At 37.3% G+C, this 23,911-nt stretch overlaps 1 protein-coding gene across 3 annotated transcripts in view; it reads left to right on the forward strand.

Moving 5' to 3' along the window:
- The window catches only part of eda (ectodysplasin A), a 41,413-nt gene extending 19,308 nt beyond the window's left edge, over positions 1–22,105 (forward strand). The window contains exons 2-8 of one of the 3 annotated variants that reach the window (XM_056744872.1): positions 12,083–12,143; positions 18,205–18,240; positions 18,481–18,666; positions 18,854–18,888; positions 19,505–19,556; positions 19,903–20,027; positions 20,171–22,105. In XM_056744872.1, coding sequence (XP_056600850.1) covers positions 12,083–12,143; positions 18,205–18,240; positions 18,481–18,666; positions 18,854–18,888; positions 19,505–19,556; positions 19,903–20,027; positions 20,171–20,431 — 756 coding nt within the window. In that variant the 3' untranslated portion in view covers positions 20,432–22,105. Of the gene's footprint in view, positions 1–12,082; positions 12,144–18,204; positions 18,241–18,480; positions 18,667–18,853; positions 18,889–19,504; positions 19,557–19,902; positions 20,034–20,170 lie in introns of all 3 variants that reach the window. The other 2 variants (XM_056744873.1, XM_056744871.1) reach the window with 2 other exon arrangements.
- Positions 22,106–23,911: the final 1,806 nt, after the last annotated feature.

Below are 23,911 nucleotides of genomic sequence, written 5' to 3' on the forward strand. Positions count from 1 at the left end.
CTTATTTATTTGCAAATTATCCTGAATTTTGTTTCAGAAGACAAAAATTCGCTTTGGAACTTTTGAAAATCTACTGACAAGAATAAAATTAAGCCTAACATGGACAGTCAAATTCTTAAGTTTGTTTTTAGATTCAAGTTTTTGGCCAAACATATATCTTGCTTATGGGATCAGTACAGGCTCAAGGCTGACTCTTTTTTGCCTTGTTCTTTTTTTTTAGAAATGTTGACTTATTTATGGAGGGGATAATAGCTGTGTATGCAATATCTTTGTTACAGTAAACTTTGATGAACTTTGATACAGCGACAAACCATCTGTGTTGCATTTTCTGCTGTGTGTGTGTAATGTGAGGGATTGTATATTTATTTCCAACAATATCAGTGGAAGTCAGCTTCTGTCTTGTAGTGTTTGTGTAAATTTGAGTAACAGAAACAGCGGTTCTGTTTGTTTGTTGATGTAGTTAACATGTGTGACTACATCTTTAAAACAGATCTTTCCTCTTTCTCTCTCTTTAACTTTTATAGGGGAATTTCATGCAAATATCAACTTTAAGATGTTTTTTTTTTATTATTTTATAAATAATATTCCATATTTAAATCTATTTTTATGTTTTGAAGCATATAAAACAGTTAGGCCCCGTTTCACAGACACGGCTTAATTTAAGCCAGGACTATGCCTTAACTGAATTAAGATTTTTATGTTGTTTTTATAAATATACCCTAGGTGAATACATTACTGGTATGCATATTGAGACGCAATATTTTAAGATATTTCTGGGCAAGTTATATTCAGTTAAGATAGGTCACACATTCATTTAAGTCTGGTACTAGCCTTAAGCCTGGTCTGTGATACCGGGCCATAGTGAGTCATGCAAGTGAATTGTCCCATCCAAAACAGTCCATATTCCTTATCATGAAAATTAAAAAAAAAAAAACTGTTTTGCGATCAAGAGCCATCCCTTCTCCATTTGTTAGTTATTATCGCTTCTGGTTTGCACATTGAGTTCACAGAAATCCTACAAAGTTGTCTCAGAAACATTCTTGTCACAACCAAAACACATTGATTTTAAAATAGAAAACTTGTGCATAGACTTTTTTCTGATGACTGTACTCTTTCATCATTGGTTTAGTAAAATATAAACAGATGATTCAAAATATTGGTAATAAATACATTCTTTGAGAATTTATATTTCAAGTATTGACTAAAAATGTCACATCCATAACACTGGAATTGCCATTTACCTCTCTTACATCATATGTAGCCTATTCTAAGGACTATAAAGATTTTATATGTTATGATGCTTTTTATAGGCAGCTCAGCACATTTCCTCCCTGAGTTATGATCTCCTATAAATTCACACTCTTCAGAGTCCTTCTATCATCGAGTGTCAATGAGACATTTATAGTGACTGACTTAAATAGATTTAAGAGAATAGATGTTTTTTTAATTTAATTATTTGCATGTTGGAATGAATGATGAAGAAATGAAATTGAGGTATAATTGATGAAAAGACAGAGGGAAATAAATCCAACACAAACAGCAGTATAAAAGCAGAAACACGTGTTTTGATGATAGGCTGCAACTGGGTCATCATAGGTTGTCTTTTGTTTTCATTTGTGTTCTTTTATCCAGATTTATCTGGCGGTTAGCTCATAGTTGGGATTTGAAGCGTTTTAATAAAATCATATTAATAGCACATCAGAGTATTTCATCCTAATAATAATACTGTTTATGTTTTAATAATAAACATGTTTTAAACATTTCAGAGTTTTGAAGAATATTTGAAAATGTATTAAAGGGAAACATTTTAGATATAGAAATAAGGAGGGAATAAGAAGAACACAAGAAAGGTGGGGTGTTAAAGGAGAGGAGTTGAGAGGGGAGTCAAAGTGTTGATGTGAGGACAGGAGGATATAGACGTGCTGAGATGGAAAGATGAGAATTAAAAGGGGAGGTGACATGAGTAAATGTAACATAGACATGTGAAGAAAAGAGAAGGTTCTGTTGATGAAGAGGCCAGTTAGAGTTTATCACGCTGTGCATCTCGTGTGTCTGTGTATGCGTGTACGCACATCTCATCCAGAGTATGTCCCAGATGGGGTGCAGCTGAACGAGCACAAAATCCCACATCCAGCTGTCCATGTGTGGGGTGTGTGTCACACTGGTCTCTAGCTGGAGAACCTCACCGCTTATGAGGTGAGAACATGTTGAGACCACTGTCACATGAGGTCTGTTCACTGTGTGTGTGTGTGCATGCTTGTGTGTTTGTGTGCTTTAAAACAATCACAGCATTTTAAATACCATCACATTTACATTATTAAACATATTCCTCAGACATATTTCAGCCGTATGATGTTCTTAATGTGGTATAAATGTTTGTTCACAGTCATGCGTTACTTTATACAGTAGGTTGTCTTGTACCAAGCATAAGTCAGGCCATGTTTCAATCAGGCCAAATGTAGCATTGACCTGCCAGTCACTATTGTATCAAAGACTCACAATAGAGATGTGTGTTTTAGAAAATATAACCATTTCCAGAGAACATTTGATTTCTGATGTACTCTTTAGCCAAAGCAAGCAGAGCTCTAATCAGATTGCCACGGTAACAGGATCCCTCCACTGAGGGAGTGACATCATTAACTGATGTGAAGGTCTCTCACTTTCATTCGCAATCTTTATACAAACTGTCCTGCAATTCTTGCATACTATACTTGAATTAGCTAAAGTGCTACTTTAGCAAGTATGTATTGCTTTGTCTTAATATTTGTAGATCTTTAACATCATCTTAATTCTTTAGATATAGCAAATGCAGTCAACTGATGTTGTAGTTTCTTAAGATGCTTTTGCAGTTAAAACCTTAGCCTAAAATTGCAACTGCGCACATGCACTTATTAGGTCTATCCAAACACGAGCATAATGACAACACAAAAGAACGCCGTGGAACATATTATTTTATAGTTATTTACTCATTACTTTACTTGTTGTTAAACATAAACCATGAACTATTAATACAGATGGTCAGATTTCACCAAACTGATACGAGGGCTGATTGATGTCTGTCACAAGGTTCATTAAAAGGAAGGAGACGGGAACCGGAAGACATTTACACATTTAATAATGTAATAACAGCCGGCGGCCCCTTTAGGCCGACCGCTGGCAAACAATACAATAAATACAAATACAAACATGTCCGGGCCCGGTCCTCTCTCGTCGACGGTCCGGTCGCTCGTTCTCTTATATGCTCCCAATCTCCTTCGTGATCCTCCTCTCGAACCACGGTCTCGCCCCGCCTACTCCACTACAATGTCCTTTTTATACAAACGGCAGTCTCTTTTGGTACCTGAGGTCGAAGTCTTTTCTGACTGCGGCGCTTCTCCGCCCTCTTCCGCTGGCCTCACTCCGTTGTCTTTAGTCGATATTAACAAACAAATTTCGACGAATAATAATATCCTATATATAATCTGCTTCCACATATGGGGATTAATGTGGTGCTGTTGACGAGGGAATTGTGACAGAACTCCCCCCTCACGCCTACGATGTAACAACTCGGGAGGGGGGTGGGCATCGTGGAGGCTAACGGGGAACATGGACACAATGGACTAGACAGGAAGCCTCCAGGACGGGAGGCCTGGAGGGTACCGGCCGCTCGGGTGTCCATGGAGGTAAGGAGATGGGAATGGCCGCCACAGACCAGAGAGGCAGTACACGACCGTGACGTACCTATAGCGCTTGAGGTAGTCGTTTCTCCTGGCCGTGTTGGGGCATTCCGGGACGGCCACTTTGCCCAGGCGAATAGCCCGCCGTAGAGTCTGGGGAAGCCACGGAGGAGGAGGAGGCTGGTGAATCGTCGCAGGTGTGGTCCTCGGGGCAGTGGGCTCTGGCGGCTGGGCAGCAGGCTCTGGCGGCACAGAGAAGTCCAGCAGCACCAAGTCGACCAGGCTGCGCTCGGAGTGGACAGTATCGGGAGTTCGTGGATGGAAGGGTTGGGAAGTTCGGGAGCAGAGAGGTCGATCAGGTCGGGGGAGTTGTGGTCTTCCTCTCCGCCACCGCGTCGTGGCGCAGGCTTGGTCGATCGTTGTGACCACCCACTAAAGACCGGTACTGATCAACCATCGCTCAAGTCCCCATCAGCTACCCTGACACAGAATTTCGGAGCCAACCGCTTGGAGGACTTGATTTACGAACTCCTCCAGCGGATACTCATCCCGGTCGGAAAGCATGATGAGGACAAGCAGATCGTCATCCAGACCGGTCAAAAACAAGAGGTTCAGCACGGGATCGCTCCATCTCCCCCGATAGCACAAACCGACAAGCTCCTCCACGTAGCTCTCCAGAGGCCGACCCTCCTGCCTCAGGTCCAGCAGGATGGTCTCTGGAGAGAAGGTGATGCTATCCATCTCTGGAAGTCTAGTCTTCTGTAACGGAACGTTACCAAGGAATACAGAAGAGAGTAGATCCACAGGCAAAACACTTTTAATTTGTAACGATTGGGTAAAACAAACGAAGAACGTAACATTTGGGATTACATTTAAAACTAGACAATGAAGGGGAGAACAGATTGTGAATATATACAAGTCTATGATGAGGCAGATGACGGGCAGATGTGGGGATTTCAGATGATACACAGGTGCTGGAGTGCGACGGATCGTGGAAAGTGTAGTCCTTCGGGAAAACACAGGGAAAGAAACAGAAGGGAACCTTGACAATATTGGACATGTTCTTTCTTACAATGTATACTTTTTGGTTACACTTTAAGGTCCAATTCTCGCTATTTACAAACCGTTAACTACAACTTTTGCCTCAATAAACTTTATTAATAGTAAATAAAGTAGTTGTAAGGTTAAGGTATTGGGTAGGATTAGGGATGTAGAGTATGATCATACAGAATTTGTGCTTTATAAGTACTAATCAACAGCCAATATGCTAATAAGATGCATGCTAATAAGCAACTAGTTAATAGTGAGAATCCCTATTCTATTTACATTTGCGTTTACATCTATTCATTTAGTAGACACTATACAAAGGAACTTAAAAAATTTCAACAAATTAAAGTATAATAGTAGTTTTAGGTTACCAAAGCCATATTTACCGGTTAGATTTAAACTGTTACAAGTAAAAGTGAACAACATGATTGAAAGACATAGGTTAGAACAGTGGTTCACAAACTGGGGGCCCGAAGATGGATCTGGTGGGCCACAGATTTTGTGACATTTTATGAAATATAGAAATTCATCATAGATTTTATGCAATCAAAGTCTTTATTTGGGGGGCGGCAGAGGAATGCATTCACAACAAAAATGTTACGATTGATTCAGCAGCTCGGGTGGAGGCTGGCAGTTCATTCTACCAGAGAGGAACAGAATGGATGAAAGCTTTTGCAAGTGTTTAGATGGTTATGGCTCTTTGTTCAAAGTGCAGTGTTTTTTAGGGCACTTATGCCACACTTAAAAATATATGAATCTCTTCTGCAAAATCTATGAATGTGATTCCATTATAAAACATTTAAAGCTCCAATCCGTGACTTGTTTTGTTTAAATAAAGTACATTTAGCTATTGAGCGAAATGCATAAAAACTGTTTAAAACTGCCTTGTTACCATACCCAGATTTGCAAGAGGAAGCTGTAACACTGATTTATAATTTTGTAGGAATTTGACAAGTTGAAGCTTTAAACAAGCAAAATGTTTAACACATTTTGAAATCAACAGTATTCAAAAAGAAGACCCAAAGCATTTTGACACTTTCTGGTAATTTAACTTATTAATTAATTATTTTACTCAACATGTTGTCATGACGAAACACACCTGCGTTTACTCTGCTGAGACAACTGTGTGAACTTGAGGGTGACTGATTTTATACATCCACTTAAACATGTGACCAGTTGATTAAAAGTAATATTTGGGACCATCTGTGCTTTGTTTTGAAATCTGAAATATCCTTGATCTGCTGAAATTTTGGCCGTCCTTAGAGGGAACGGAGGAAGATCTCAGAATTTATGAGGGTAAAATAAAAATTGTTTTATTTTTGTTATTAAACTCTTGGCTTAAATAGCTGCAAATTATTATCCAATAATGGTGATGATGTTGGTTCCGCTTTTACTCAAGTGTAATATATGATGGACTGGTCGGAGAGGCGGTCCCCTGGAGACGTGAGGATTAAGTGCCTTGCACAAGAGTGCAGTGGTGATGAAGCTGGTTTTGTTCTCAGAAAATCTTGATATCCTGGAATATATCATCTAATCTTTCAGATAGCAGTCCAGGTCTTTAACCACTAAACTACCACTGCCCTGTTCAAACTTGAGTCAGATTCTGCATATAACCTGCATGAATGCAAAAGAGTCACCTGACTGATTTATCCTAATGCACATGTCACATGTAATTGTACATGTCCACAAGAGAACTTGTCTAGAAAAGGACATTGTGTCTTCATCTATTAGATTACATTCCGATGCAATTTCACACTATACTTATTCAGTTTGTCCTGTGTGTCTGAGTGTGTGTTTATCTCTAGAGTATTTCTCAGTTGGAGGTTAATTGTATGATGTCAACTTCAGTGGTCTAGGAGGGCTGCAGTCATTCACTACAACGATAACAGCTGGGCCAATCTGTTCAAAAAAATGTGATTGGGTCATACGCCAAAGTATGGTCACACATCCTGATGTTATTTACCCACCTCTAGTACATTCTCTAAGTAGATTTTGCCCATCAGGGTTTCATTTAAGCTATTGGGCATTGAACAATATGTGGCAAACTTGTGGCACTGATGAGAACACACTGTTCCAGTGAGGGCGCCACCACACTAGGGCTTTTGATGCTGACCTGTTTGATGTCAAAAGAATTCAGAGTTGATTGGTGAAAATAATAAATACCGATCTTGGGTATGCATTAGCAAAATGCATTGGAATCTGCCTAAAAAGATAGTCTGGGTTATGGCTCATGTGAACTATGATACCAACACAATCTTACGGGAATTCGTAACCTTTTTACGAGGTGGAAAATTGATATGAATTCATACGGTCTTATTCGTACGCTTTTGTACGATTTGCTTTAACCTTAGTGACGGTTAGGTGTAGTGTAGGGGCTTCACAGAATGAGATTATAATAAGATTCTCATCACACTGAAGTCATATGAATTAGCCACCTCGTAAAATAATAACAAATTGAGATCAGGTTGTGTTTCCAAATGATGTGATTATAACAGAAAATTAGCCTATCTGATCTTTGCATTTTCCTGGTAGAGGTTCTGTAACTTGTTTCCTCATTACGTCTCACTGCAGTGCAGATGTGCTTCTTTTGCTGTGTTATTTAATCTGTAAAGGGTAAATCTATTTGGAAATACCAGTATGTGAAAATAAAGTAAACTAACAGCAGTTTTGAGTTCACAAAATTTTAAGCGAGACTCAAATAGGGTGCATTTTTGCACAATTTATGACATCACAACACATGTGTCTATATGCACAGTTTTTGATCACATGAGATATTTGGAGATTGTGTCCAATCACTGTCTCAATTACCGCAGGAACAGCAAAGCTTATTTAAAATAAACAGTGACCTGCTTTGACATCTCTCCTGGACGACAACTTAAAACGCTCTTAAAGGCGCTTTATCTTTCAGTCACCTAATGTAGTATAATGTGTTTCTCATTGCTGCACATTTCTCAGTAAATTGCTTTCAGAGAGCAGATTACATTAATTGCATCTCTTGCAATCCTTCCAAGGAGTTATTACCTACAGCCGTACCTACTCATGCTGTTTCCTGCATCTATGACCTATAATGCAATACTGACCCAACTAAAACAATGTGAAAATAGACCTACAGGAGCGTGGAATTGAACTATGCTTCAGAACAAACAGTCAGTACAGACACAATGCATAATCTTTAACATTCATTCAACAATGAATAGCAAAGTCACATTTCGAGACACATTTAAGAGTAAGCGTATAGTTTACATTTTTATTTTAAACAGGGCGTTCTTCACAGTCTAGACCTTGTAATTTGACTCTCACCTGTCTCTTTCTTAAAAGACGTTTACTCTCAGACATGCACACTACAACGAAACACAGCATTTCTTTCAAACTGTACACCGAGAGATCCCCGTAGAAATGAGTCACAGATGAGATCGCCTCGATTGTTTCTTCTAGACTGCAATTCAATAGAGATCAAATTAAGTTTTTTCATCCTGAAAAAGAATCCAGTCATGTCGAACACTCTAGAGTTTCAGAAGATGCAAACATTGTCTCAATTCTGGTTAGATTTCCAAGATACCAAATTCTGCAATCAGAAATCATCTTTCATCCAAAAGACATAATTATCTGGGCTATTCTTTACACAGTTGTATTATACATACTCTTCGTGTAAGCCAAAAAATTTTTCCCATATACTGTGTATTTTCCTAATTATTATTTAACAGACAGACATAAAGGAATTTTATGAGAAACATCTAGTGAACATTTGGAGAAGCATCTGAGAAAAAGTTGATAGTTTGTTGAAATTAGGCATGACTTTCATCCTGCTTTCTTTGTGTGTGTCTTTAATAATGACAAACTTTCTTGTATTTCAGGGTTATAAAAGATATGTAAGCACTGTAAGATTTATTTAAACACATGCAGAGCTCCAAAATCACCAGAAGTGAAAGGTTACGAGACAGAGCGAAATTAGTCTTTCTTCAGACCACCCAAAACCTGATTGGTCAAAGGTTTCATGAAGCTAAAATTGCTTCTTTTTTTTCAATCAGCAAGTATGCGTGTGTACATTTCTTCATGTTTGTAGCAACATTCACATTCTCATGTTTTATGTGCGATTAGTTTGTCAGTTGTCACCGAGGACAGATAGACTCACGCCCTCAAACACACGTACACATATGTTGCTCTGGAACAGGATTTATAGTAGGTCTATGCGCTGTATTAGTTTTAATTCATTTCTGTTTGAAATGTATGACATTGCGTGTTGAAGAAGTTGTGTGTGTGTGGTCTGAACTAACAGTAGCATCTATTCCACTACTATTTATTTTGACATTTTCCATTCTTTCTGCCGTCAGCCTGAGAAAAACGGCTGTTTTAATCAGACTGACCACACACACACATTCACAACACAAACAAAGTCAAACGAAACACTTCACAAGAAAGTGTGCGTATGTTTTACAGCAACCTTCTGTTCACAATTGTGTTTGTTTTTCTGGAACACTCATGGCAATCAGTTTGAAATGTACTTGACCTCCACATAACAAGGCATATAAATTCAATGTTTAGGATCTTTATTGTTGTGTGTAAATTAGTACAATTAAATTCTTTTGTTTTTTCATTGCAAGAACATGGTGTAGAATGTCAGCAACCAAATAATAGTTCAGGAATAGTTCACCCAAAAATTGATGTTTTTTTCAATTATTTACTCACCCTTATGCCATTTTAAACCTTTATGACTTTCTTCTGTAGACAACAGAAAATATATATATTTTGAGCAACATTGGTAACCAAACAACAATGGCCCCCATTGACTCAAAATAACTGAGACATTTTTAATGTCTTCTTTTGTGTTACAGTAAAGGAGTGATACTCTAAAACTAAATGTGGTTATTGGCTTGTAATCATAGGGAAACCACTTTAAGTGCTATATAGAACCATATCTTGGTTCTTCAATGGTGCTTAACAGGTTCTTTATACTGAAGCGGTTCCTCAGGGGTTCTATATAGCACCTCAGTCCTCCCAAAGAACCGCTGAAGAACTTGAAGCACCAAGATATTTATCTATATAGCACTTAATGTGGTTCCCCTATGATTACCATGCAATCAATAATAAAACATTTATTAATTTTTTGTAAAAGACTAAGAACGAAACCAACTATAAACAATTTACAAAACCCAAAGATCAATTTATAGTATAGAGAACATGCTATACATTTTAGAAAAACAACTATATTTATTTACTTTCCATATGGTGTATTTTTAGGATGTCCCTAAATATACTTTTTTCATTTATTGTGTTGTATCCCAGTGTATACCCACCCATATACACCATATGTGTGTTTGTACCATGTGTTTAAACCTGTAATAGAGTTTTAACATCACAGACAACAGGCCAAATATATTTCATTTCCATCAAGGATTTTACCGATATGTAAACTGTCTCGTCTTCCAAAATGGCTTTTCCTGTAATTTATCGTCTTCTTTGTCGTAATTGTGAATTAGAATTGTGAAGAACTATTTTCTTACACACAAACGCCCTAAGCCAGAACATTATGTCTAAAGGCTGGTACATCCTCTGGCAAGAAGACAGGCCTATAGTGTCACATTTCAAACACACAGTGAATAAGTTGGAGTTTGACACAGCAAGGTGTTTACAGATCTCAGTGTCATCTTACTGGTAAACACATAAACTTCTTTTCACACTCAATACAAAAAGATGGTATAAATGCTTCTTTGCGGCAGTCCCACAGAGACAAAATTTTTGTGAAGCATGTTAACGTTTCTTTATGAAGTGCTTTAGCCAAAAATATATATATATATATTTTACAAAAATATATTGTTATACTTTGGCATTGTAAAAAGAACTTTTTTCAAGCGTGAATAAGACAAACAAATTCTCATTTCACACAACACACCAGAGAATTTCATGCTTTATTGGCTCATCTGATCAGACAAATTTTACCACAACGCCCCCCCCCCACCACTGCATGACCCTGCTAACCCTACCGTGTGAGTTTGTGTGTCCTTCTTTCTCCAATAATCCACTGCTTATTTACAATCACAAAAGAATAAAGAGAAACCAATGAGGACGACAATGCCAGTCTAGGCCCAGTAACATGACTCTTATGTGAAACAAAGCAGAGATAGGTTTGCTACAGCTGCTCTCTCTCTCTGGCTGACCCCGTTTACACCTGGCTGGTAGGTATTAAGATACTAAAATTGTAGGGGTTGTGAAATGTTTTGCGGTCATATCACTCAACCACATTCAGAGGCAGTCAAAAGCGTGCAACCACAATGTATTTGTAATGTAAGTGCTAATCCATCGCAATGCTGTTTGAGCAACACCGAAGGACCTGCACCTCCTACTTGACTGGCAGTCAAATACTGCGTTTGAACCGCCAACTATGTGCATTATTAAAGTAAAATTACAATCCAAAGAAAATATTTGGAAAAGCGTGAACATGTGCATGTCATTCACAAGACTTGGCAAAAGATCATTAGTATGTCAGATATGAGTGAGAAGGAACGCAGTTACTTGTGATATCTTATCTCTAATAAAACTGATCCTCAATTTCTCAACATGTTCTTTTTTACAAGATTTCAATCTGCTTCCAAAAAGTTTGTGAACATATCAGCATCATTGGATATTTACGTTGGTAATACTCTTTAAGGTATCCTTGTAAATACCTAAATGCTTGTCATTTAGTACCATGTTAATTACCATTAAATAAGTTTGATCTTTAATATTCTTTAGTGTGTCCTGTCCTGGTAAGCCCTGTAGTATGGGCACCTTTTTAGTCCCAATAAGAAAAACTGCTTATAAAGTAAATGAGGTTTATTTGAAAAGGTTAAAATGTTTTTTTAGGGGTCCGTGAGGGCTAGGGTGGAATATACAGTTTTCCCGGTACTAAAGTATTATGTCCATGGAAAGTTCACAACATAAAACATGGAAACCGTACATGCGTGTTTGTGTTTTCCTTTAGGCTTACAGCCGCATTGTTCAGTTCTCAATGATTTTCTGTGTGTTTGACATAACTTCAGATTCCTGAGTTCCGTTCTATATAATTCATTTAAGTTCAAGAAAGATTTGTGTGCTTGTTCACTCCAATGGAATGTCATTCTGTTGTAAATCCACAGGGTTTCAGTATACACAAACGCACACAATCTCACAGTCTTTCATTACGTTCAGAGCATTGTCTTTCAACAGAGGTGTAACTTGTGTGTAGTTTCAGTTTACATGGTGACATTTACTTTATGAAAAATTAGTTTCATTGATCATCTCTTGGCTTAAATGCAACCTTGAGTGCAAATGTGAAATCCTTTGAAATGGCTCCATGAAGTATTTTTATTCTTCTGCATTGTATTCCAAAAAATTCTCATCCCTTCATCTCTTCGTTCTCACAGATCAGATGGAAGGATCGTACGCAAGAGCTGGAAACAGTCATTCATCGCACCAAGCGTTCAGGTAAAAAAAACTGTGTGTGTGTGGTTGGTATTCATGCAATTTGGAGCTTATATTAAGGCAGTGTGTGTGTTGTTACGTGTGTGTATACATGTGTGAGTATAAGGTCTGTGAGATTGCCAGCATTGTTCTTTGATGTGGTTTAGAGTTCAGAACAAGATGCATTTCCTTCATTTGATCATGCTACGTCTCTCTCACTCTCTTTCTCGTTCATTCCTTCCATCTTACTCATTACTGGGTGATGCTGCACTCACCAGTAGTTTATATGTTAAATCCCTCTCTTTTTTCCATTGTAGTAGTTTATAGCAAACCGATATTGCGCTTCTCGCTCGTTCTCGTGCGGCTTTGGTTACCTACTCCTCTTTCCGCGGCCGTGATTGGCTCCAGTTGGCAGAGGTTTGATTGGCAGGTGGTTTTGGCTTTGATTAAGGCTGTGCAGTCACTGGCTCCGATTGGAGGTTCTACTGTTTCAGCTTTTGCACCTGTGTGTGTGATGTGCCAAACTAAATACTGATACAACATAGATAACGCACAGGCACGGGACACAAACATTGTTGCACATATTCAATCTCACACGTTCACATGGTTTCGATTAGCGATGCTGAAGCCTATATGCAGCAGAGTATCCGATGACTGACATTCTGCAGATATACATGTGTTTTATAAGTCAGATCAACATTATCACATGTTATGGCAGTCTAGTATCATCCTGAAAGGGTTGGTTTTTGCAATGTGGAACATCTGACTATTCAATATTCTGCATTTTGCCAATCTGCTTTCCAAATAAACAGACATAAAATCCTGATTTAAGTAGATGTTATGTGAAAAGAAATGGTGATGTTTTTTCTGCTTAAAATTATTTAAGTACAATCAAACGTTTAATGTTACACATAAAATAAATAAAAACTACAATAAAAATTCGTTTATTTTATACAGCATCATAAAAAAATATGAATAATAAAATGACAAAAGCATATACAAAAACTAAATATTGAAAAATACACTTGATAAAAGAAAATCAAAACTATAATAACTGCGGTACGAGGTTTCAGATGGACAGCACAGATGTGTTATAATAAATCTTATATAAATATTGTATAATAAATAAATAACATATTACATTTCAGAATTTTTAACTTAAAGTTTGACAGAAAATGTTTGTATTCTAAATTCATTTGGAACGCAGCATTACATAAAATGTCAATTTTATGGCATTTCTACAGTCCCTTAAATTCCCTATTTGGATGGCTGTTTGTCATTAAAAATTAAACCACACAATGATTGAGTTTATTTCATATAAATAATTTAGATCAAATTATTGTGATCGGCATGTTGAGTGGTTATGATATGAACATCTAAATGGGATAAAGCCTGATTTTATTTCAGTGCCTTGTCAAAGTCAAACACACACAAGCTGTTTCACTTTTCCTCAAAAAAGAGCTCAATGTAATTACTAACAACTGTATTTGCTGAAACCTCTCCCGCTTCTGTTGGATCTCTGTCACTAACCTTTTAAGAATAGAAGGGAGTTGACAGACTTTGATATTTGTCTCTGATTTCCTGTCATGCACAGCTTCAATGATAAAAAATATCCACATTTATCAAACAAACACAGACTGTTCCCAATTAAAGATTTCCTTAACACAATCACCATGAGGTACAAATCGCAGTTTGCGTTATACGGCTTGCATTTGATCCGTTGCACTGCCAAGACCAAGAGAGTTCGGCCCACCAACTAATCGATGAGATCAAACAGTTTGGATGTTATCAGAGGGTCAGCAGGGAGTTGAGTCACTAAGGCTGTTAACCTTCTCCCTCTGGGAGACGTGGTCGCGTGCAACGGCTCTCTCCGATTCTCCAGCAGCTATGCAAATGATGCTTTGGACTAAAAGATTGGCTAATGGGACGTGGCCTAAGAGAACGTCTGGCAGGAACCAACAGCATTAATGCCGCAAGTGCTGTAAATGTCTACACGCACAGATAAGTTTGTTGAATCACATCCGGACACGCATACTGCAAGCACCAGAAGGAAGATCTGTTAAAGAGATCTGACGATGCATAAAGAACAGACCTGTTTAATGGACGTCCAAATCCCTCCAGTTAGAGTTAAATGTTAATTGGAAATGAAATCAGGCCAAATCAAATTGTTTGTGAGTACGTGAGCTTAGCCATGTCCCCATAAAGTGTCTTGGAGACCCTCACCCCACCCCCTATTTCAGCACTGGACAGTTGCTTGGATTTACGGTGTTGTACTGTGGCCGGAATAACAGGTAGAGATGTATTTAATTAGCAGGTTAGGGTTGGAACATCATGCTTGGCTTCTCTAATAGTAACAACTTTGTACATTTAATATTGTACGTTTTCATACAAAATCTACAAAAATACACGTTCCATTAACATCTGGTAGGAGAAACTTATTTCTAAAAGATTGGACCCCACGTTGTGACCAGGCATTGATCCATAAGTAGGTGTACCTTGAAGAATCTGCTCATGATCTACAACTCAAACATCAAGATCAATCCCTCAAATGAAACATCTAGTCACGCCTTTCCACAGACATCAGATCCTTTTGAAGATTCCGTTTGAAGATTTATTTTTCAATTTGGTTCTCTGTATGCATGTGGGTTGCAGAGCTTATGTGTTGTATTGAGCATTCACTTCTCTTAAACACACACATACACACAAGTAGAGTGACACAATAAGGTGTGCTACAGATGGATGCCGGAAACAATGCCTGTAATGTGCTGAGCAGTAAATCTCTATTTGATTCAGATCCAGACAACAGTGTGGTAATGTTTCAAGCCTTCAAAAATCCCTAACATAGTGGTATGTATAATTATACACAGCACTCTGGAATACTTGATTCTGATTGGCTAGTCGTGACATTCCAAGGTGTGTTATTCCCTGATGTTCCAATCAAGAAAAACACAGGTTCCCTCGTGTACTGCGAGTCACCTTGACTGGTGCAGTGTAATATTATACATAGATTAAATATAAATATGTCTAATTAATCATCTTTATGGGATTTCTTGAGATTTATGATTAAACCAAGTCAACAATGCAAGCAAGCAATATGTTTTACAAATAAGCTTAAGAATTGTTTAAAATCAATAATTTACTCGTGTGGTAAATAGCCGTGTAATGCGGTGATAATGTACAGCCAGCCGAATGTTAGCGCAGAATATACCCTGACAGGGTGAATGAGTCCCAATGTGAAGCATTTAGACAGACGTGAAAGGCGATAGATTAAATACTGTGATATGTTGTATTATGTCGTTATAAAGGTACTGGCCAAAGCCATTTTTGAGTTTAACACATTGCATGAGTGATAATTTTAGAACCTGTGTGTGTGGTCCTGTTAAACCCTACCAGTGTTGGGTCCAAATTTTTGACCTTGTTGGGACTTTTTTTATTCCTATGAGGAAATCAGATTATAAATCATCAAAACTAAATGACGTCTATTTATAAACGTTAAAAATGAAGAGAAGTTTGTGTGAGGAGTTAGGTTTCAGTTTAGCAGATTCAACATTCATATCATTATGTCTATGGAAAGTCCCCCTAAAACATGAAAACCCAACGTGTGTGTGTCCATCTGTTTAGCTGAACATAGAATAATGCTGGGCAAATACTAATTTAAAACTATATTAATTCAATAAGCCATATTTGTTTAAATTCCCACACGCACGGGCCATACTGTCTTTTCCTACTTCTCAGATTCACGGGTCAAAACATTTACACATGGACTTACACAAACTCCAACACTTTGTTGCTTTTGGCTTCATAAACATGCACTTGTGAATGTACAGATGGTGGTTGGTGCACATGTGAGTGCAGCTGGATGTTTGGTGTGAAATATGGTTCCAATAATGGCTGTCTTTGATGCTAATTTGTTCCATTCATTAAAGACTTTTAACACTCTTTCTTTTTTCCCCGTTTAAAACAAACACAGGCATACCACTGTCAAGTAACTCCTTCAAGATTCTTTTAACGTACATGGTTTTCATGTAGGCAAACACGCACACATGCAGAGAGTTAAAAGCTGTTATTTCAGCAGTTAAAAGCACTCATTACTGTGCTTATCACATTTTCAAGGTCTGATTTTTTGACGTGTTGTTTATCAGCTTGAATATATATCTATAAAAATCTACAATCGAGAAACTCTATGTAAATATGAATGAAAAATTTGGCTAGTGATCCAAGCGCACAAGGTTTACCAGCAGAGGGAGTTTATTGAACCAGTGGTGCAGATTTAACAGAAACTTCACAAAACCTGCGACTATTAAAAGCACATGATGTGATACTTTAAAGGGATAGTTCACAATTTTTTTAAATTCTACCATCATTTACTCACCCTCTTGTCATTTAAAACCTGTACGACTTTCATTCTTCTGAGAACACAAAAGAAGATATTTTGGAGAATGGTGGTAACACTGAACAATGGCAGTATCCATTGTGTGTCTGTACAATAAATTAGTTTTAGTAAATGGGTTCTACTAATGTTTGGTCACCAACATTCTTCAAAATATCTTCTTTTGGTTTCTCCAGAAGAAAGAAAGTCTAACAAGAGGATAAGTAAAGGGTGGCGGAATTTTCATCTTTAGGCGAACTATCCCTTTAAATCTGTAATTTAATGTAAAGATAACATTAAGTTAATTAACCTTATTTTTCAAATTTTCATTCATAAGAAATGTGAGAAGTTACAGATTTTTTTACAGATTTTTTGTTATCTTGTTGTAATTGGTAAACTGTTGCTTTTTAAACATGAATACCTGTCAAGCACCTGACTAAACAAAATACATGTACATTTGAATATGACCCACACCACAGACATACTGTAAATACACACACACAATCCATCAGTTTCTGCTGCCAAGAAATCACAAGAACATGTGTACAAACATCTATTTCAAACATCATAATAAACTTTAATTTATAACCTCCCCTCAGTGGGCAACAATAGTGCAGTTTAAACTGCGGCAGGCATAATGCAAAGATGTTTGTGAATCTGCCGCTTTCTTTAACAATCATCAAAATCAGCTTTAATAAACAAACATTACACTGTTATCTCAATGAAATGCGTGACATGGCCCTATACCAGCAAAACGCACATCTTATCCCAGTTAAACTGGATTGCAGGTGGTATGTAAACAACACAAAGAGTTTTTTAAGGAATTTGTCTTTGATTTTTGTATATAGATGAAATGGACCTCTGCATGCTCAGACTGAAGACAGGTGGAGGTCATGTTGTGTATGTTTTTTGTTATGCTTGTTTGATTTTATGTTTACACATGTTGTTATGTAAATCAGCTTGTGTGATTTCCACCCAACATAAACCTCTCTTTCTCTCGCTCCCTCTTTTTGCTTTGTTGTTTTTCATGAGATGAGAAAAATGGAGGATTATAGGAAAAGATTAAAAACAGAAAGTTGTTTTTTTACTTTCGATATTCTACGCTTTGAGAGAGAAATATCGCGTGCAAAGCCCACCAGACAACACAAAAGCAGCAAGTCATTTACAAATGTAAATGAAAAAAAAACCTTTGGAATATTGGCCAAGGCAAGCACAGATTGAACTCAGGCCTTAGGAACATAGATCTTTCTCCTGAAAAGGATGGTGAATTTGTTTCTCAGTGTGTGTTTAGGCTAATTTTTATCCATAAAAGAGTTGATTTTGTCCAGCATGTTTATTACAGATTTGCTCAATTTGTTACACATGCACATAAACGAATAAGCTTTTAGTGGACATGTTTGACTTGAGTCAACCAGTTGTGTTACAGTCCGCTTGTTGTTTAACAAAAAAAGTATTAAATACGAAAGGACATGTGTATACATATTGCATAAACACATGTGTATAGACGCCAGCCAGGTGTAATTTTCGTTCCAGTGAGAATTGGGTTTATTATTCTGAACAAAAGAAGTTGACAGACTGTCTCTTCACAACAATGATCTTCTTTTCTGGAACTCCAATACAAACATATTTTCCTGCATTGTGACAGACTAGCTGTTGAGATGTGCAATGATACATTTCTAATAACTTTTTCTTGTTTCCTGTGGCACTTTCTTTCAGAAGCGAACGGAAAAAAGAAAGGAGATCGGAAAAAGGGTAATTTCATATTTTCAGTTAGACTATTCTGTTTCTTTATACATGCTAATAAATGTTAAGTAATATTAAATAATAATTTGCAATGAAGTTTTTCAGTTTTCAAATATTCTGAAGCTGATTGGTTTGCATACATTTTCAAGGCTTAGATACTCTCAAACATGTCAAATAATATGCATGTAAGATTAAAAATAATTTTGTTTTTTAATATAAAAATTATATTTCTCCTTCTATCTTTTTTAGGCAAGAAAGGGCCCCCTGGTGCTCCTGGACCTCCAGGTCCACCAGGTCCTCAAGGCCCCCCTGGAATACCAGGGATACCGGGGATCCCAGGCACTAACGCAATGGGTCCCTCTGGCCCACCGGGCCCTCCTGGACCCGCCGGGCCACCCGGACCACAAGGTCCACCTGGACCACAGGGACATTCAGGTTAACAAAGACACATGCCACCTGACACAAAAAACAACACTGAAGAGTTACTGATTTCACAGTCATGCTTGATCACCTTGGTGGCTTTTCCTACAATTAAAGTTTGTTCAAGTATTTGGGTGAGACGCATGTAAGTAAACTTATCCGAAATTGCATTCTGATATTCTGTTTTGCTGTGTATCAACAGGTGGTGCAGATAGAGGCAAACACAAAGAAACACAGGTATTCTTCATCATGAACCTTTCTGTTCAAAAGAATCAAGCAGCTTGTGTCATGTAATGGTTGACCAATATGAGTTTTTTAATGGCCGATACTGATACCGATATTAACAAATAAATGTGGCTGGTTGATCAATAAGAGGCCAGTATAGCACAAATGTATATGCATTGCATTTGAGTTATGCAGAAATTACAGACATACAGAAAACTGGTGAAACTAAATTAACAATTACTTTTTATTACGAGGTTAGTACGTAATATGTAGCTTCACATTTAATCAGCTTAATATGGCTAAATATGGCTAAATAAAATATATTGAAATTTAAATGTATTATTATTACTACTTATCATACAATATTTGTATCTATTCCACATCACATGACCCATTTTACTACGTGTCAAATGCTGGTTTTACATAAAAAAAATTGGCCATTTTCTAAAAATGTACCAGCAGATGCCAATAATAAATAAGTCCAAATATCAACCTAACATATATCGGCCACTGCGTTATATCACTTGTGTCAAGTACAGATGTTTGTGGAAATCTGTGTGCGTGTATATGTACAATATGTAAATCAATTTTGAATATGTGGCTTGAACACACTGTTTTATTTCTTTAGCCAGCTGTGGTGCATCTTCAGGGTCAAGAGACCACTATTCAAGTGAAAGAAGGTAAGGGTTAAATAATGTTCTTTCACAAAGACCGCCACATGTTTAAGAATGCATATTGATATTGTGTGTGTGCAGATGTTATAATAAAAACATGATAAAATTACTTACAATATAATTATTATCATTAAAACATTTGCTTAAATTATTTCAGTTATTCTAATGAAAATGTTATAATAAAAACTCAAACAGCTGGATTGTTTGCAGGTTAATTGATAGAAAATATCGTTACTCTTTAATCATTGGCTTATTTTCTGTAATAGCAAAATAGTAAGATGTGCATGTGTCCATTTGTGTGTCACTGGTGCCATAACAGATGATTGAGTATTTACTGATGTCTGTTTGTGAGATTTGTCAGAAGGTGTGTTGAAGAATTGGAGAATGATTTCAATTCATCAGAAAGTGTTTAAAATGCACTCCCGCTCTGGAGAGTTGGAGGTCCTGCTTGACGGAACATACTTTATATATAGTCAGGTAGAAGTGAGTACAGTCCCTGGACTAACTCTACTCCACATACACAAACATATTCTTATCAATAGCATTTTACAATATTAACAAGATCATACAATAACTTCTATTATTTCACTTGCATTTTTGTGTCCCTCTCTGTGCCCCAGGTATATTACCTGAATTTTACAGACATAGCAAGTTATGAGGTGATGGTAGATAAGACTCCATTCTTGCGCTGCACAAGAAGCATTGAGACCGGCCAGCGCAAGTTCAACACCTGTTACACTGCTGGTGTTTGTTTATTGCGAGCTCGTCAGAGGATCTCCATCCGCATGGTGTACGAAGACACCTCCATCTCCATGAGCAACCACACCACCTTTCTCGGCAGCATCCGCCTAGGGGACGCCCCAGCTACAGGACATACCTGAGCCAATCACCTCGCAGATCGACCATGTCAAACACAGATCTCATGAGATCTGAATGAGCAATGAACTCATCTGAGCCATCAGCCCAGGCCCATGGACATGGCCAGTCTAGAGCCATACAGTTTATGAACTAATGGCCTTATCTTAATTTTTACCTTCTCAATGGCTTCATCAAAACTGAACAGCATTGACCACTGACGAAAAAATCAAACTCTAGCACTGAAGCCCATCACCAATCCTTAAACATTATAGACAGGCAAGGAATCCAACTGGTAATAATCAAACAGACATGGATCTACAAATCAGATGTTTAAATCTGTGGGTAACATCAATGCCGAGGACACAATCTGCACCTGCATCGATAAATATTTTGGTGTCTGGAGCTGAGTTTTTCTGTGTTTTACCAACCTGCTATAAAAATATATATTTTCACTTATTTCAAATTGTTTACATACACACACACAGTCAGGATATCCTTTGTCACATGAAGTGATTCAATTTTTTTTGCTCAGTAACTGATTATTTTGCCATAACTGAGTGTGTTTAGTGTATGTGATGGCAGTAGTTCAGTCACTTGCATTATTCATCATGCTTTCAAGTCCCATTAACCAAGCGGCATCAACCCGAATGCAAAATACCATATATGCCCTGCAGGGGTCGCTATTGCTCCTGTATATTAAATGTAGCACTGAGAAGTTGGTATTGTTCAGAATAGCATACTATCATACTACTCTTACTATTGTTGCAGTATGTATATTGTGCACCGTATGCAGTTATTTTTATGCATAGAGTATCATCCAAACCTAATATATTTGCTTAAATAAGCAATATACAGTAGAGCATACTAAGCGAAATACTGTGTTCCACAATGCAAAATTGTCAATTGGACAGATAACCTGGAAATAATGTCAATCTAGAATTCATAACATCTCTTTATTTACGTGTTGTAATGTGTGCCATTTAAATAGTGGAAGGTATATGGTAGTACACAGTAAGCTCGTATTTCATTCTGAACATAGTATTTTTTTCTTTCCCTCTTGCATACACATAGCAAACAAGTCAATCAATCCTGCAGGCTTCCTCAAGACTGTTCAGCACCTGCCGGACAGCTCAGGATTGTGGGACTGATTGGGTTCTAGAGACAGACAGAATTTAGCAAGTGTAGTTAATGGGAAACAGATCCAAGATCTTCACAGTGAGAACAAAATGCTTTTTGTGTTCAAAGGTCTTTGAATAAAAAGATGGGAATTATCTGGAACTTTGTGAAGAGTGCTGTTAATCTGCCCCAGGATCTCACTGCCTGTCCCCTCATCCCAACATGGAAATGTAACACAACAGGCAGGATCAGAACAGGAGAAAGTCTGAACATGATCGATTTGTTGTTTGGATCTCTTTTCTAGTTTTAAACATCAGATCTGATCGACAACTTGTTTTAGTTTTTGGTGTGTTTGTTTTAGATATGAGCCTTTGTAGGTCATTAATTTGTATACTGTGTGTAGTCATGTTTTACTGAAGATAATGTATATTTGTAAACTATACAGGGGCTGTATATATGTATATAAGATCTTTTTGTACAATTGTTGTCACATTAAACTGTTTATGAAAAATCTTCTGTTTTTTTTTAATTGGTGTATGGTGCCACCTAGTGTCAATAAAAATCGTGTTTGTTTTGATTTATTCGTAGCAGTCAAGAGAGATGTTTGTGATCTAGTCCAGTTTAGCCCAACCAGAAGTTATGTTGTCCTTCAGTTTTATTTAAAATGTTAATAATATAAACAAATGAGTTACACTTAACACTATAACATACGTCAGTATACCTTCTGTTCCATATTGTCTATACAACAGAAAGTCCTTTCAGACTGTGTGTGTATTCAGTGTGTAAGCAGTCAACAGGGCGACATAATGGCTAATAACGCTTCCGAATGCCATTCTTTCAAAAACATGAAGTTTCGTCACCTCTGTTTCCACATTCTTCTGTCTTACAGTCCGTCTACATACACACATGCAAAAGACAGGATACACTTTTGTTGCTTAGCTTTTGTCTAAAATCTCAGGACAATTAACTCAAAGCGCAAGAAATAAAGACCCAGTCCAGCCCCTGACAGCTTCAAACAGGTGAGCTTCTATCACAGAATGGTTTCAAGGTGAGACTTATTTCATTGTGAAATTCACACCTCGGGATATTGAACTAATGTCAGTGTCAGTCCATTCTGTTGTTGTTCTAAATATAACATGCATGCATTTTGCATTACAAGGTAAACGTTTTGTCAGTATATGTGTTACCTGGAATCTAACCTATGACCTTTGCATTGCTATTGTAATTTATTTGACTAACCAATAACTGTCTAAATATATATGTATATCTTTTCTATTTTGCTTACTCCAGCTTTAATCCTCCTAGCAGCATGGTCTTGTAAACTAACGGTACTGTTTAGCCTGTAATGTTTAAACTCCTATTTGTAAGTAGCGTTGGATAAAAGCGTCTGCCAAATGAATAAATGATAATGGAGCTGTTGAGCTACAAGAACTTGCGGAAGAATACCTTCCTTACATCATGTGACATTTTAACTTAATTAAATTGCTATGAATTTAACTTTATTCTGGTTGTAATCAATTATTATTTGAATATAGAATAGAACAACATATTTCATTATTAAAGACTTTTGTGCAGTAAAGCTGTGATAGTGTTGTGTTTTTCTTGCATTGTGATTTCAAAAGGTCAAATAAAGGTCAAACTAAATCGAAAGCTTGTAGTCTACCGCTTGCAGTTTCTCTTACATCATAGAGTAGACATTGCGATATGTTAAACTGAAGTACACGTTATTTTTTGTATAATCTTGTAAATGGGCGTTAAAATGCGAATTGTACGTACTTGTTTGCGGTCCTTTTACAAAAATAAAAAATGCAAACAATTACTCTAAACCACCATTACACCACTCTTTATTTCCCTTTTTTGGCTTGATTATTTATTGATATAGTGACGTATCTTATTTAAAGCACACAATGCTCGTATGCCTGTTGATTACACATACGATTACGGCAGGATTTGTTGATCGGATTAGGAGCCCCGTGGGCAATTAATTATTCTAGATCCGTTAAAGAAAAGAAACTGGTTTGTTTGATCTTAATCCTGACTAATTCATGCACATCAATTAAAATTCCAGTTTGCAGTTTCGACCACGGATGGCCCATTGGTAGATCAATAACCAAACGATTCATGATGCTGGCTTGTCCCGACACTTACAGCATACTGTATTCAAAGACGAGTTGCGTCAAAGAGAGTTTTTTCACGCCTTTCAGTGTATAGACAGATTTACCAGCACGTAGGCCTAAAGTGAGGGTTATGTTATTTCTGATTGTCTCAGAGAGAGTACGGCTGCTCTAGAACCTGTGAACTTTCACACCTATATGATGATCAGACTAGAGCGATTAGCACCAGCAGGACTGTCTCAGTGGCTTTGTTCGCACCAGTAACATTCTGTC

Source organism: Triplophysa dalaica, chromosome 4 (genome assembly GCF_015846415.1).
Source record: "Triplophysa dalaica isolate WHDGS20190420 chromosome 4, ASM1584641v1, whole genome shotgun sequence".
NCBI lineage: Eukaryota > Metazoa > Chordata > Actinopteri > Cypriniformes > Nemacheilidae > Triplophysa > Triplophysa dalaica.